The sequence below is a fragment of the Lytechinus pictus genome, chromosome 1, assembly GCF_037042905.1.
Source record: "Lytechinus pictus isolate F3 Inbred chromosome 1, Lp3.0, whole genome shotgun sequence".
Classification (NCBI taxonomy): domain Eukaryota; kingdom Metazoa; phylum Echinodermata; class Echinoidea; order Temnopleuroida; family Toxopneustidae; genus Lytechinus; species Lytechinus pictus.
In genome coordinates this window covers 11,923,499-11,941,054 of record NC_087245.1, presented here as the reverse complement: position 1 = coordinate 11,941,054, position 17,556 = coordinate 11,923,499, and the positions used below count along the sequence as shown (strand labels likewise).

General features: G+C 36.4%; 1 protein-coding gene across 1 annotated transcript; it reads left to right on the top strand.

The window, feature by feature from the left end:
• Positions 1-471: 471 nt before the first annotated feature.
• Positions 472-13,648, top strand: LOC129257436 (uncharacterized). Its single transcript, XM_054895760.2, has 11 exons — positions 472-927; positions 2,635-2,732; positions 3,417-4,385; positions 4,898-4,996; positions 5,309-5,431; positions 9,263-9,385; positions 9,889-9,991; positions 10,477-10,601; positions 11,154-11,282; positions 11,626-11,696; positions 13,191-13,648. The coding sequence occupies exons 2-11, from the start codon at positions 2,645-2,647 to the stop codon at positions 13,203-13,205; spliced, it is 1,845 nt and encodes a 614-aa protein (XP_054751735.2). The 5' UTR covers positions 472-927; positions 2,635-2,644; the 3' UTR covers positions 13,206-13,648.
• The last annotated feature ends 3,908 nt before the right edge of the window (positions 13,649-17,556 follow it).

Sequence of the window (17,556 nt, the reverse complement as noted above, 5' to 3'; positions counted from 1 at the left end):
TTTTAAGCCATCAATGCTCTTGTCGACAAGCATATAGGCCTAAGATAAGAATATAAACAGCGCTAACAACCACATCGACCGCCCTCACACTTTATTCATTCCACACTTCTTTCTCTTTTGAAAGAACTTAGTTAATCAATGAAATGAATTGATTCACATAACAAGTTCGGTCTTCAATATTAACGATTACCGTCTTGGTTTCCCCTTTATCTACCATGTAAAAAGAATACGGTGCCCGCCACCGCCACTGATTGCAAATCATGTCCCTCCTTATACGGAGCTACCATGGATAAATTTTTATTATCCATAATGCAATCAGGTACAAATGAAAATTCAGTTTGTTAGCACAATATAATTTAGAACCTCTTATGATACACACAAAGATTACACGATACATATCAAGTAAACATGATACAAATAAAACAAAGATAAGTGAAATTAAGATAAAGGCGGGGGTTATACCATTTAGGTATGGTTATTGAAGTCGGATTGAAACAAGAACAAAAGTATTTACGAAGGGGAGTTTTCATTCATCTTTCGTATATATTCAATAAAACTTTTTTTTCTAAACATATGTACAATAAATTAATTTATCGATATGTGTCTATATTTAGTTTTAAGTATAACCATCACTCATGTCAGTATTGGTCTATTTCCTTAAGACACACACACAATAGAAGAACACCAAGAAGGGTAAAGGCAGCACCCCTTGTTGCACATCTGACGTAAACGTTGCCCCCTTTGTCCATGTTGAGCTCTCCATTTTGATAGTTCGTATTGCGGTGGAGGGTGCGGTATTACCCCTCCTCTTACTGAAAGACTCTTTAAAGTTTTAATGTTAATACCAAGATGAGTTTTCCCAGGTGATGTGTATTGCAAGACAGTCCGTGAGAGACAGAATTTGATTATTTGGAATAACATTACTTGGTAAGTAATAATAAGCTGGAACTACTTTGAGGTCAATTCAAGAAATAAAAGTGCATATTGAGTTAAGCAACTAATATTGCCAATCAATCTTTACCATCTTATAATATATTAAGTAAATATACAAGTAAGCATGTTTTACTTCCAATGATAAGGATTTAATACCATCATTGTATGATATTCCAATATCATATTATTATATTGTGTTTTTCCTGTTTTCGGGGGGGGGGTGATATTTATGGTATAATCTGTTGCAGTGTTACCGTTTTTAAATTTGGTTGGTTGGTTTATCTTTATTAAAACCCGGTTGAAACCTTTAAGCAATATTAATCATGGAAAAACAAATTTGTATATGAAGTTGCTTCATCAAAATATCATATCAAATTTAACGTTATATTTTATACACATAGTGGTTATTTTTTGCAATAATGATAATAGCGAGGGATGTATACTATCTTTAAAAGAGGAATTAAAAAGAAATGGCAAGAAATAAGAATCTTATTATAAGATGTACATGAAGGCACGGGGGAGATCAGAAAATTCGATATTCTTTCCGTCATAAATTATCATAAATAAGAGTAAAAGACAAGGTGTTTATAAAAAAAACAGTGAAAACTAAAACAACGTAAAACTGTCTGCGACATCGTCTAATCTATTTCTAAAAACGAGTCCGCTCCAAAATCAATATTCACATCGATTAACTTCTCCACAGGAATTTTCAAAGGGCCATGGATAAGATGTTTTTGGTGTGTTATTGATTGATACGACATTTTTATCTCACAATAAGAACAACACCACAGTGACCACACTGACCATTTACTGTTAGAAACCAAATTCATTTTCTTATATATGATAATGATTACTAAAGATAAATCAACTTCTCGCATTGATTCAACAATTTTCAACTTGCAAGGGATAGTGCACTTTTCGCACTGCATATACTTCGCTTTATCATCCGTACGAAAGGCTGCAATCATCATAAGGTTGATCTATATTATGTCCTTTCTAACAAATTCTCCTGATCATGAATAAAGAGTGATATTGGTACAAAATCTATCACCCTCCTAACATAATATTTCGGGTAAATGGTTCTTAATATTCAATCAAATAAAACACGAAATAGACTCTTAATAACAAAATTAAAAAAAACCGTCATTAAAATATAAAATGCCAATGTGAGGATTAGTCTCTAAGTTATTGCCAAGGCTGATAACTGATTTTAGACTTCAGAAAATGTATTGAACTAGTGATATATGAGTTTTATCATCTATCCTTTTTAAAATGGGGTTCTCTCCTTCAACCAGAACCTTTTATTCCGAAAAAGATAATCGAATTTGATTTTCCCTCTGGTTTCTTGTAATTGTTTCATATCACGCATAACCGGTATTTATCGAGCTTTATTGCTTTTCTGAATCATCCATACACTTTCTTAGTTTTCGAATATCACATGCACTCAATGTATACCCAAAGACGAGAATTATAGAAAATATTTTTGAAAGATTTGACACATTAATATATAGAATCTCGCGTGATTATTTCAAGCCGTTTTAACATTTAATCCTATTTATTGATATCAAGAATTCATTTATTGATATCAAGAAATGAATTATTGATATCAAGAAATTAATTATTGATATCAAGAAATAGGATTAAATGTTAAAACGGCTTACCATACGTGTTGCTCAAGTCCTTTCTATTACCCTTTCCAAGAGTGTCAGTGATGGCTATTCTGCAAGGTCTTGTAGTCATTGGTATCCTTCAGTTGGTTGCCGTGCCAACACTTACCACGCCCCTCCTTCAGGACAAAGGTAAGATATTATAACGACTTATTAAAATCTTAAGTTATCAAAAGGCGCTAAATCAACTATCATTTTGAGGATAACATTCTTCTTGGCCAGAGTTTGTAAAGGCTTTCCCATAAAATTAATCTTTTTCATCATGACATATTGCTCTTCAGTTATACAGGTTTATATTTTCCAACGAACATACAAAATACTCAATTTTCGCCATTAAGGATTTTGTGGCTCTCGGGATTATGATCTTATGAAGAATCTTTTTGTCAAAAACCAAATGGCCTACAGAATATAACATTTAATTTTACTACCGTTTGTTATAATTGCCATTCAGTTCAATTATTATATGGAAAACATGACGATACGCAAAATTGGCTATGGATGACTGATTGAGGATGTTTAGTCTTAGTATATCTCCCAATTCTATATTATTCCTAGGATGGACATTTGGATTATTACTGATTGATTTTACAATATATCAAGGCTCCAAAAACTCAAAGAACGTTTTCATGATAGTGTTTTAAATTTTATCTTAGTATTTGTTTTATATTTTCACAATGATTGTTTTAAATTATCAGCTCTTAGAAAAAAATTACAAGACGATATACAGACACTTAATAAAGGCAATATACGAATTAATTTAGGTGTGAATTGAGGCTTTCCTAAAATTGATTTAAAAAAGTTATTTCCTCGTTATAGATGAATTCGTCGACCAGCTTAAGGCGATGGAAGATCCTTTTGGAAGGGTTCAGATCGATTCGGAAAATGACGTTGATGATCTGATCGAAGACCTGATGGACCTCGGTGGTGACATCCAAACAAATAAGGCTGTCTCATTTGACGGAGTCGACAAGGATGTTGTTGATGCTATAAACCAGTTCAAATATGTCGATGATCTTGGTGACGAACTCCTCGATGAAGTCAATTTGGGAGATCAGCTGATTGACGAAGTGAATTTGGAAGATGAGCTTAAAAACATGAGTGGCACCAACGATGGCTCTACTACAGATGTTGCAAATGATTCAGATGAACCAGTTAATGACTTGATCGATACGAATTTGGGGGATTCAAACAAAACGGTCACACCCAGCATGGCCATAACTACAGGGTCCACTGATGATATAACGATCAATGAGGGCAGTACTTCAAAAACTGCAGATGATGATCTGGTCAATGACCTGATGGATCTTGAAATTGTAGAAGAGGTTGTTTCTCAAGTCGTCACAGAGTTGGTGTTGGAAACAGAACCTGTCGCCGAGGGTACAGTCGCACAGGGGTATGATGACTATGAAACCATCACTGATCTGGTTACAGAAGTTGTCTATGACGTTATTCCCAATGAGGCCATTGTCGATGACGTAGAGCCCTCTCTAGCTTCATCGTTTGTTACCTCCAATGATGATATGCAACCGACATCCACGAGTGCAAATCAAGAAATCCTTTCAGAAGATCAGACTGCAATTCTAAACATACAGGAGCCTGAAAGTACAACCATTGTCACAGAGATCATCACTGATATTCAAACAGCTACCGAGTTCATCGACGATGTGGCTGATGAAGTTGACGTTGAAACTGAAATGACGCGAACGGTTTTTCCCGATGACGAAGAATTAGAAGAGGAACTATGGGATTTGGAAGCTGCTACAGATGAAACGGCAGATGACGATGGTAAGTGTAAAAAATCCTACAAAATCAGAGTCCAGTCCAACTTAAAGTACAGAAAATATTTAAAATAGCGAATTTTCCTTAAGGTCAAAGCTCTGCATAATGTAGGTCGTTCCACATTATTAGGTCATTAACACAGAAGTTTACAATTTCTCCGAGAAGGCTATTAGTCGACTAAGCCTTCGCAGACTAGTTATTCAACAAACTCTGTCTAAAGCAATACATGTAAAAGTTATCTATCTGCATCTTTCTTAGAAATACTTGTGTTAGTCAAACGGATGATGGCGAGTGTAGTTTGGGATTAGATAACCATAAACTGATATTTATTCACAAGATCGGCTATTTCCCCTTCAAACCCCCTATGCTTTATACCTCAGTTGTGTCTTATTATACTTTATTTACGAAATGACATTATGATTGTGTAATTTGTAATAAAGTGGTTTTTTTTTTTATTACATTGGGAATTTAAGAAATGTTAATTTTTTTCATTATTTTTTTACTTTTTGTTTTTACAGCACCCACATTTGTGTTCAGCAGCCCTTACCCAACCATTTTAAGTTCAGATGAGGCAATAGACTTTGGCCCTGATTTAGAGATCACCACTACACAACCAGGTATCATAAAAACACATTATTTTGATTCTGTCCCGAAAAGACAGACTGCAATTGGTCATCTGATTGTTAACGACCCACATTGATACTTCTTATCAGGCAGGAAGAATAACGTTTTCTTAACCCTGGACTATCAACCAATTAATAGGCCCCTGTTTCTAAAGGTACGTTGAATTTCATTTATCGGAATTTGACATTGATGATTTTCCATAGGTGATATGATAACAACTTTTTGTAAGGCAGAGTCCAGGTGTCCTACTTATTCAGGATCATAATTCTTGTGATTTTTTTGTTCTTAATTTGTTCTTTTTATAGGTTTGGACTGTGGCGAGGGCCGTTTTGCATGTGCAGACGGGAGGCAGTGTGTTCTTCAAGATACTGTGTGTGATCTTATGTTGGACTGTGCTGACGGATCAGATGAAAATTCTGGTATCTGCCGTAAGTATCAACAGACCAGAGATCTGTCCAGTTGCGTCATTTTGCCCTCATATGCTCAATACATGTATAATGATCAATATCACATACAACGTTATCCACTAAAAAGGAGAAATGGGTAGCCAAAGCTGCTAATACATGTCATTATTATCACCATCATTATCCCAACAACTAACGTTTAAAATACAATTATCTAGACCTGCAACGTTTTAATCGATTACTATTACTGCCATTGCAAACGAGCTACAAATATATATATATATATATATATATATATACTACATATATATATATATTTCCGCATAGGAGGATGTCATAATATTATCCTATTACCCGATAACCAGATTTTCTATCGTGGTATTTACTGGTGATGACGACGAGGATGGTGGTCTGGTAATAGGAGGGTGACGAAGAGGATGGTGGTGTGGTTATAGGAGGGTAACGATGAGGATGAAGGTTTGATAATAGGAGGGCGACGACGAGGATGATAATGTGGTAATAGAAGGGTGACGACGAGGACGATGTTGTGGTAATAGGAGGGTGACGATGGGGATGGTGGTGTGGTTATAGGAGGGTGACGATGAGGATGAAGGTTTGATAATAGGAGGGCGACGACGAGGATGATAATGTGGTAATAGGAGGGTGACGAGGAGGATAATGGTGTGGTAATAGGAGGGTGACGATGAGGATGATGGTGTGGTAATAGGGGGTGACGATGAGGATGATTATGTGGTAATAGGAGGGTGACGACGAGGATGATGGTGTGGTAATAGGGGGGTGACGATGAGGATGATGGTGTGGTAATAGGGGGTGACGATGAGGATGATTATGTGGTTATAGGAGGGTGACGATGAGGATGGTGGTGTGGTTATAGGAGGGTGATGATGAAGATGGTGGTGTGGTAATATGAGGGTGACGACGAGGATGATAATGTGGTAATAGAAGGGTGATGACGAGGATGGTGGTGTGGTAATAGGAGGGTGACGAGGAGGATAATGGTGTGGTAATAGGAGGGTGATGATGAAAATGATGGTGTGGTAATAGGGGGGGTGACGATGAGGATGATTATGTGGTAATAGGAGGGTGACGACGGGGATGATGGTGTGGTAATAGGGGGTGACGATGAGGATGATGGTGTGGTAATAGGGGGTGACGATGAGGATGATGGTGTGGTAATAGGGGGGTGACGATGAAGATGGTGGTGTGGTAATAGGAGGGTGACGAGGAGGATAATGGTGTGGTAATAGGGGGGTGACGATGAGGATGATGGTGTGGTAATAGGAGGGTGACGAGGAGGATAATGGTGTGGTAATAGGGGGGTGACGATGAGGATGATTATGTGGTAAGAGGAGGGTGACGACGAGGATGATGGTGTGGTAATAGGGGGGTGACGATGAGGATGATGGTGTGGTAATAGGGGGGTGACGATGAGGATGATTATGTGGTAATAGGAGGGTGACGACGAGGATGATGGTGTGGTAATAGGGGGTGACGATGAGGATGATGGTGTGGTAATAGGGGGTGACGATGATGATGGTGGTGTGGTAATAGGAGGGTGACGAGGAGGATAATGGTGTGGTAATAGGGGGGGGGGGGTGACGATGAGGATGATGGTGTGGTAATAGGAGGGTGACGAGGAGGATAATGGTGTGGTAATAGGGGGGTGACGATGAGGATGATTATGTGGTAATAGGAGGGTGATGATGAGGATGATGGTGTGGTAATAGGGGGGTGACGATGAGGATGATTATGTGGTAATAGGAGGGTGATGATGAGGATGATGGTGTGGTAATAGGAGGGTGATGATGAGGATGATGGTGTGGTAATAGAAGGGTGACGATGAGGACGATGGTGTGGTAATAGGAGGGTGACGATGAGGATGGTGGTGTGGTTATAGGAGGGTGACGGTGAGGATGAAGGTTTGATAATAGGAGGGCGACGACGAGGATGATAATGTGGTAATAGAAGGGTGACGACGAGGACGATGTTGTGGTAATAGGAGGGTGACGATGGGGATGGTGGTGTGGTTATAGGAGGGTGACGATGAGGATGAAGGTTTGATAATATGAGGGCGACGACGAGGATGATAATGTGGCAATAGGAGGGTGACGACAAGGACGATGGTGTGGTAATAAGAGGGTGACGATGAGGATGGTGGTGTGGTTATAGGAGGGTGACGATGAGGATGAAGGTTTGATAATAGGAGGGACGACGAAAATGATGATGTGGAAATAGGAGGGTGACGATGAGGATGGTGGTGTGGTAATAGGAGGGTGACGATGAGGATGGTGGTGTGGTTATAGGAGGGTGACGATGAAGATGGTGGTGTGGTAATATGAGGGTGACGACGAGGATGATAATGTGGTAATAGAAGGGTGATGACGAGGATGGTGGTGTGGTAATAGGATGGTGATGAGGAGGATAATGGTGTGGTAATAGGAGGGTGACGACGAAGATGATGGTGTGGTAATAGGGGGGTGACGATGAGGATGATGGTGTGGGAATAGGGGGGGGGGGTGACGATGTGGATGGTGGTGTGGTTATGGGAGGGTGACGATGAGGATGATGGTGTGGTAATAGAAGGGTGACGACGAGGATGATGGTGTGGTAATAGGGGGTGACGATGAGGATGATGGTGTGGTAATAGGGGGGTGACGATGAGGATGATTATGTGGTAATAGGAGGGTGACGACGAGGATGATGGTGTGGTAATAGGAGGGTGACGATGAGGACGGTGGTGTGGTTATAGGAGGGTGACGATGAGGATGAAGGTTTGATAATAGGAGGGTGACGAGGAGGATGATGGTGTGGTAATAAAGGTGACGACGAGGACGATGGTGTGGTAATAGGAAGGTGACGATGAGGATGGTGGTGTGGTTATGGGAGGGTGACGATGAGGATGATGGTTTTTTAATAAGAGGTTGACGAGGAGGATGATGGTGTGGTAATAGGAGGGTGACGATGAGGATGAAGGTTTGATAATAGGAGGACGACGACGAGGATGATGATGTGGTAATAGGTGGGTGATGATGAGGATGGTGGTGTGGTAATAGGAGGGTGATGATGAGGATGGTGATGTGGTAATAGGAGGGTGACGAGGAGGATGATGGTGTGGTAATAGGAGGGTGACGAGGAGAATGATGGTGTGGTAATAGGAGGGTGACGAGGAGGATGATGGTGTGGTAATAGGAGGGTGACGAGGAGGATGATGGTGTGGTAATAGGAGGGTGACGATGAGGATGGTGGTGTGGTAATAGGAGGGAGACGATAAGGATGGTGATGTGGTAATAGGAGGGTTACGAGGAGGATGATGATGTGTTAATAGGAGGGTGACGAGGAGGATGATGGTGTGGTAATAAAGGTGACGACGAGGATGATGATGTGGTAATAGGAGGGTGACGAGGAGGATGATGGTGTGGTAATAGGAGGGTGACGACGAGGATGATGGTGTGTTAATAGGAGGATGACGACGAGGATGATGGTGTGGTAATAGGAGGGAGACGACGAGGATGATGATGTGTTAATAGGAGGGTGACGAGGAGGATGATGATGTGTTAATAGGAGGGTGACGATGAGGATGGTGGTGTGGTAATAGGAGGGTGACGAGGATTATTATTGTGTGATAATAGGAAGGTGACGACGGGGATGATGATGATGTAGTAACAATAAGATAATGAGTAGGTGAATGGTATGATCGTGGGGGGGGGGGGGGGTGACGAGGATGGCGATGGTGTGGCTAATAGGAGGTTGAAGATGATGATGATGACGGCAGTTCTAATAGGATTATGGTGTCCAGGATAATGAAAATCTGATCATTATTTCTTAATTCTTCAGAGCTGGATCGTGAGTGCCCACCTGGATTCACAAAGTGCAACAAGTCACCTCAGTGTATCGATAACAAGGATTGGTGCGATGGTGTTTTCCATTGTTACAATGGCGCTGATGAGAAAAACTGCAGTATGTTAATATTTTCATTTCTTTTTGTTTCAGTAATATGCTATCATTTTTGCCACCGAGATAAATAAAAAAGCTTTTTGTTTGTTATTCGTTTCCTTTATTTCACTTTTAGTCTGTCTCTTACATCTTCCCTCTCCCTTATTCCTTCCATCTTTCCCTTCCTCCATATTTTCCTTTCTCTGCATCCCATCCTCTATCTTTGTCTCACTCTACCGATCTCCCTCCCTCCCACACCCTTTTGCCCTATTTTCTCTTATCAATTTCCATATTATTTCCCAGTCTCTTTATGACGTCCCTATTTACAAACCCCACCACTGAATTTCATCAAAATCCCCGTATCTTTTGCTTGCACACGAAATGTTTTCCCTATTATCCCATTTTAATTTCTTAATTTCATAATTTACTTTCTATTCCACCCGTTTTGATATCTTTCATGTCCGCACGTAACATGATTTTTAAAATAGAAAAACATAATCATATCTTCTTTTTTTATTGTTTATCAGTGTCCTGTATAGGACTTGATGGTGGGGAGAAACGGTTGCTAATTGAGGATTTTTGCGATGGAGTTCAGGACTGTGATGACAACTATGATGAAACATCGGAACGGTTAGCATTGCTCGGTTATTTATTCCAATCTCTTCTTTAAATATACTGCAGATTTTCCTGGGGCCATTTTTGTTTCACATGCAAATTAATTATTTCTTCAATCTCGACAGTAAAAGTCCATGATTCCATACAGCAAACGACAATGCACACCAACATTTTGCCCCCCCCCCCAGAAAAAAAACATAGGATGAAGTATTCAAGCACAATCATATTATGAAAGTCCAATATAATTATAAACAATTTTCAAAGAAAAAAAAACTTGAAGAATATAATGCAGCTAATACTTTAACATCTTGTTATCATATATCTGCTTTAAAACATTGATTATTGAATTGTATCTGAAGTTTGCGTGGGCTCATTTTTACTAGTCTTTGTATCTAAAGAAGCAGAAAAAGTCATTTGTCATATTTGTAGAACATATACAAATAAGGATAATATTAAGAATTATATGATAATGGATTTCACATTATTAAATCACTTTATAGTTGCAATCATCCATGTCCTCTTGGCTCAAGTAAATGTGCTGATGGACTCCAATGTATTACGGACGATTTATTCTGCAACGGATATAAAAATTGCAAGGACGGATCAGATGAATATAAAACATGCGGTAAGATCGACGTTTAACCATATTCAGTAATTCTCGCACTCAATTCGAAAAGGGTCCCCTTTCCGAGAACCTGGCTTTGAACTTCCTTTTGATTATCAGTTGCCATCAATAGCAACTGAAGCAAGATCTCTTGTCCTTTCTAACATTGAAAATATGGTTAGAATACACCACTATTTTATAGGTGTGGATATCAAAAGATTTATATCGGTCTGCAAATTTCGAATATTTGTGGAAAAATTTGTGTTCATTACATCATTACTTGATTTCTTACATTTCGAATCTAATTTAGCGAGGTTGTTCAAATACCTTTAACAAAACTAAATATAACCTTGTTACAATGCTCTAAAGTCAATAAGTCAGTTATTTTAGAAGAAAAAGATATTTTTGTTCGAGGTCATTTTGTGTGGTTTCCATTTTTTCCTAGTTTCATCTAACAGCGAGTCGATGTCTGAAGTGGGATCATGATTTTATTTTTGTTCGCTTTGTGTGTTTTTATATTTCTATACTTCTGAAAACATTTCGCCTGTTTTAAATTGGGCTTTTCCTCTTTAGATCGCACAATGCAAGAATGTGAACGTTTTGGAATGTTCTCATGTGATGGTGTGTGTATCATCAAGTCCGCCCTCTGCGATGGAATGACAGACTGCAAGGATGGCGTTGATGAAAAGGGATGCTCAGACGGTTCGTTCTAACCATTTTCTAAAAATGATTGAATCTAGTTAAATATGATAGATATTACTTGATAGATAAACAGCTTATATTCAGTTTTGTTAGATCTAGAGCCAGATCGGAGCTCACAGATCACAATCCCTTTATTTCAATACTACAGTGCGTCCTAGAAAAAAAACGAAACCGAGAATTGTCGATAACTTAATCACAAATACAAAAAACAAATTACCTATACACCCGACAACTGAATTTTGGGTATCCTTTGTTCAAATTGTGTTTACTCACTATGTGTGAACGAGGAATCGTTTAGATGCTATAGCAACTAACTATTCTACCGTTTTCCCCTTGTTAACAGATATTTTCTCATGCCCTGATAGCTTCTCACGAAGGAAGAAAGATCACTCATGTGTTCACCAGAGTATTTTGGTAAATTTATACTTTCTTATATACTGTGTATATATTTATTTAATATGAGACCTATTCGTTTCATATTGATTTTTTTTAATATTCTTTTAAAAGAAATATTATTCAAAGCAGTGTTCAAGAAATAAAAATGACTGATTAAAATTGTTGATTTCAGAAGAACCAGATTCATTGACGATTAAAAAAGGTAAAGAAAAGCACAGAATTATTTGCTTAAACGGGTGTTTTGTATGGAAGAAAATAAAGCATAATGGCTAAAGTATCGTTTGAAACAAGGAGAAAAGAAAGAGTAATGATAGGCCTATTCACAAAATGATGTAATGGGGAATGGGGTCTCAAAGTGAATGTTCACCCTGACAAAAAGTTTATTGTAAAAATAACAGATAAAATAATAAAAAATATTGCCCAAGGTTTGAGAAAAATCCATCAAAGAATAAAAAAAAAGTTATTAGAATGTCAATTATTTGATTTGTGACGTCATATCAAGCAGCTTTCCTACATATTGTATGGTAAAAAAAATCAATGAAATGTCAATCTCTGCGAAAATTGAACATGGTTTTTACTGTACCTTTATTATATTAATAAAGAAAAGCACCCTAAACAAGTATTTTCCATATTCTGAAAATGCACCCCTTAACAAGTGTTGGCGTGTAAAACCCTACGCTGAACAAGTATCGGAAACAAAACGATACCCTTGGCAAGTATATTCCCTGAATTTGAACCCCTTAACAAGTACAGTCATATTTTTATGTCACAGACGTTGGTCGTCGGTATTATCTTTACCTACATCAATAGTACGGTCCCACCTCCTACACCTCGCGCAAATCGAAATAAACACGTAGTGTTGACTGTTGGGGCAAAAAGTACATCCTTTATAAAAAAAAAATTATCTTTTTTATACCCTCGCAAATTTCACCCTAAACACGTACCTTTCCTAGCGAAATAGATACCCTTTTTTCATTATTTTAGTGTTTTTGACACCCTTATTACGTTACGTACGTAACGTGCCCTATCTTGAAAAAGACATCGTTTTTACGTGTTTTGGGGGTCGCGCATGGTATCCACTCGTCAATGTATGTGCCCCCGGGTTTCACACCCATTTCTAAAAAGAAAACAAAATAAGTCATCATGAATCATTAAAAAAATGAAATTTATGCATTTTATATTACATAATGGGCAGCTACTCGTTTATGACGCCACAAATCCAAAACTTCAAATTTTAATAACTTTCTTAATCTTTAATGGATTTTCTTCAAAACTTCACCAATATTTTTTTATAATCTCTTTTTATTTTTATAACAAACTTTCTTCAGGGTAAACTTCCTTTTTAAACATAACTAGCAATTTTTCAAATTAAAATAAAACAACTGAATTATTTATTTTTATTTTGTATTCATTCATTATTTTACTATTAGTTTTTCATTGTTTTCAATTTTCAAAAAATTTAAAAGTTAATAATTCTGAGCTATTCTCACTGTTTTTTTTTTTTTTCCTCAGACGAGAGACCCGTGAGTCAGGAGAGCAAAGATGGATTAAATATTGCTTAAGAGGAATAGGAGTATACGTACATGGATCGTAAATGGCCGATTGTACCAAAAAGTATAACATTTAGTGACTTGTAAAATTCGTTTTATCCGAAAAATGACTTCTATTCATAAATTTTAAGACAATTATTTCGTATGAAAATATTACATCACTAAATTATTAAAATGCTAACTATTAAAAAAATATAGAGAATATAAGCAAATTCTTAAACATGTTGTATGAAAATTGCAGGGCTTCCCTAATATCATTATGAAAAGCCATGAGGTACCCGGTATGACACCCAAGAATACAAAGAACATTATTATTTATGATGAGAACGGTTTGTCCAAAATGCAGGACCCAAGATTTCAAAATGGGGGGGGGGGGGGGGGACGCGACGATTTTTTTGGCAAGCCCCCACCCCCCTTTCAGATAAAAAACGGGGTTAATATTTTTAAAATATTCTTATTTCCTTTTCCCCAAAATCAATTGATGAGAAAATAATAATATTTTTTATTTTATTTTTTTATTTGTCTTCTTTACCCAGGGTAGCCTGTTCAGTGGTTTAGACACTGTTGTCAACCAGGGCCCTGCACAATACATATATACATAAAACAATCAAAAGAACACATTTTATACAACACATTAAAAGTCGACATTGTTACACTGTAATACGGAGAGAGAAAAATGAATTGAGTTCTTGAGAAAGGAAGCAGTATTGGGAATTGAAGGGAAAATAATAATAAATGAAATAATAACAACAACAATAATAATATTATCAATAATGATAAGCAATATTTATAAAGCGCTTAATAAAAATTTTTCTAAGCGCTGCATACTAGAAAATCGAATTCTCTCCCCCAAACTGACCTAGTTTCATCTTCACTTCCAACAGTGATGTTGCACTACATATGAAGTACTATCGTTATACAAATTAGGGTAAAAAAGGGGCCCTTTGGCCCTCCCCTTGGATCTGTGCCTGTTTAAACTGGTATACAGCTTATCTTATTTCACTCTTTGAATCGGTAGTCTAGTCGTGTGATACCTTATTACTAATTTGTTAAAGAAAGAGCCAACAAACATGTAGATTTATAAAAAGAAAAGAATGTTTACACATTAAATGTTGAGATGTTTTCTTTTATGTACGTTTCGTAATTTGAATCAGAAAGACAGAATATAAGAGGAGTGAACGTGAAAAGAGGAAGAGAGAAAATGGAGGTTTGGAGGGGCGATAGGAGAGAAAGAGGAGATTGTAAACCCAATTAAGCCTAGATTAACCGTAACACGTACAATATACTTGGATATTGATAGAATCAATCAAATAAAGAATAAAATATTAATGAAAAAAATCAGTTACATCTATCCGATCCGTGAATATATCATTATCACTAGCATCACGATGATTATAATTCTGATAACAATAAAATCATACTAAAAATGAAGATTAGGAGGGCATTATAATTGTCATTCAAATCCACAAGGGCACAATTATCTTTCGTCACATAGGACCTATCTATTCACCAACATCATAACTGAACATGACAAATATAAAATTTATATTCATCATATGACAGGCACTGTCACATTATGTTACCTTTAAACTATTGTCTCTGTTTAAATAAAAAGGTCAGATGGTGCAAGATGGCGGGAATTCAACTTTGAATGTATTTTTCAACTCGCTAGACCGTCTGCCAATTTCTAGATACATCTTTCAACCAGCTGAAGAACGGATAGACAATTTTAATATTGTCTTTATCAACATCATATCGTTATCACAACGGCTCTCGTATCCACTGACACAATTCACATAATATGCAGTTTATCATCAAAGCTCAAACAACAAACACCAACTACACCAGTGTCTTATCCATCAAAACCATAATGATAAAACATACTAATTAGGGAATGTCAGTGTAAACTTTCTTTATAGATTCATACAATTTTGTGTTTCATAGCTTTAAAAAAAATTAGAACAAGTTTACAAACGACTGATGTTCTTGTACTAAGTGAGTTACCCATATTTTTCCTGGTGTTTAAATAAAGTGTTCGGAGTTCAACCTTAGCTTAAAGGGGAATCCAACCCAAATAAAAACTTGTTTTTATAAGGAAAAGAAAAAATCAGACAAGTTGATAGGTGAAAGTTTGAACAATATCGGACAAACAACAAGAAAGTTAGGAATTTTTAAAAGTTGTAAATATTGGTAATCACTATACCCATGGAGACTTCAAATTGGCCGCATATGGGATGCCATAGATTAGTGATGTAAGGCAAGGACTACTCTTCCATGTACTCCAATACATATTATGGCTAAAATGTCATTTTTCCCAAAAGTTTTATTTCAATATATATTTTTCTTTCAGGAGGACATAAAACAATATACTACCTGGGTTATATTTAGATTACTGCCCCAGGGGAATTGGTACTTAGGAGAAAATCACAAATCCCTGATAATAAAGTACATGGCCTATGGGTAAGTTGTCCTTGCCCCTTGTCATAATTTACTTACCCAGTTGCCAATTTGAAAACTACATAGTATTAGTGATCTCAATTTTAAAGCAGCTTTAACTTTCTTATTGCTTGTCCGATTTCTTTCAAACTTTCACCATTCTGTTAAATTTAATTTTCTCCTTACCAACACAACACTTTATGACTAAGGCTGGATTCCCCTTTAATGGGGATTGATGATTGATTATATCTGATGCTGCAACCAAAACTATGTTCCAGTCATTTTTAAAGTCGTTCATAAACTTGGAATTAGCTTTATGAAACACCCCAAGTCCCAATCATCTCAGAGATATTGATGTCAGAATCTTCAAAACTAAACAACTAATAGTCTCATATATGCAGTATTTAATACGCCAAGAAGTATTTTATTATATAAGTCAATAAGGACATATTACACAGTATATGAACAGTATTCAGTAAATATTTGCACAAAAACAAGTAAATTCCACCAATTAATAACAACTAACCCCGAAACACAGAGAAGCAAAATAACCAATAGATCAAATGACGGTGAAGTATAGTTGCTCATTTACTCATACTGACATTTGCTGACATTTGTATGTCACAAAGTAAAAAAAGATATCATAATTTACAAATTTAGCAACCAAAATATCATCATCTTATGTTATTCTATAAAATGTATTTTTTTACAGTATTGACACTAATTACTGATTTTTCCTCCGTTCTAGAGAAGTAATCATTCTTTTCTTTCTTGTCTGTGAATAAATTGCTTGCTTGAGTTGTAAAGCTCTTAACCAGATGACAATGTTTAATTTTAAGGCCCTGTTACATACAAAAATACCACCAATAAACAGTCAATTGTAATAAACCTGGCATACAATGATTTGATTAAATATTTCATTTAAATTCCATCAAATCATTTATTTGTGTCTTCAATTTTTTGTAACTGTACAAATCTCAACAGGCAACAATAAACTTACTGAGGAAACAACTACTAATTTCTAATGAGAAGTTTTGCTGGTATGTTTGAAGTGGTCTAAAGTGTTCAGGGGCCCATTGCAGAAATAGTTGCAATCAAACAAAATTTAAAAATTCAGAGAAAACTAATAAACATTCAGAAGAGTTGATTCAAAGATTTGATTTTTTTTCAATAGTTGTGTTTAAACACATCTCTTTTTGCAATGGGCATTGAATAAATCAAACTACTAGAATTTGATCAATTTAATTAATGTATTTCAAAGAAGACAAAAAAATAATGTGAAGCTGAATTTGAAGAGGCCTTTAAAACTGGACATAAACATGTGATTCAATTGAACTTTTCAAATTACAAACCATCCTATATACCAATCAACAGATTGTGATGTCATTTCTTGTTTAAAAAAACAAACAAAAAGCATACAATAATTCAAGTAGAAAACTAATAGTATTTGTGTTGTTTCTATCTTCAGTGGCTAATTTGAATGGATAGACATTTTCAACACAAGCAAACAGATGGTACATACATGTACATACATGTAGTCTATAACAGTATAAACAATGGTATCTTGTACGCAGTATGCAGAGAGAGCAAAATTGCTTTCAGCTAAAAGGCATGAGTGATCTGCATAAGTTACAAATTAAGGATAATCGATTGGTTATGTGTTGAATGTTGCTGCTCCTTTGTTTGTGTTCTATATTTATTTGGGTGAAATCCTTTGAGATATCATGTCCTGTTTTGACAAATGATCATGATTAGAAGGAAAACAAAGTTTTTTTTTTTTGTCGGTCACTGTATTCCGACTCCATGTACACACAACTTTCAAGTTAGACATATACATGATATAAGAATTAAGTAAAATCAAAGTATTTATCATCTTAAGGCAAGAAACTATT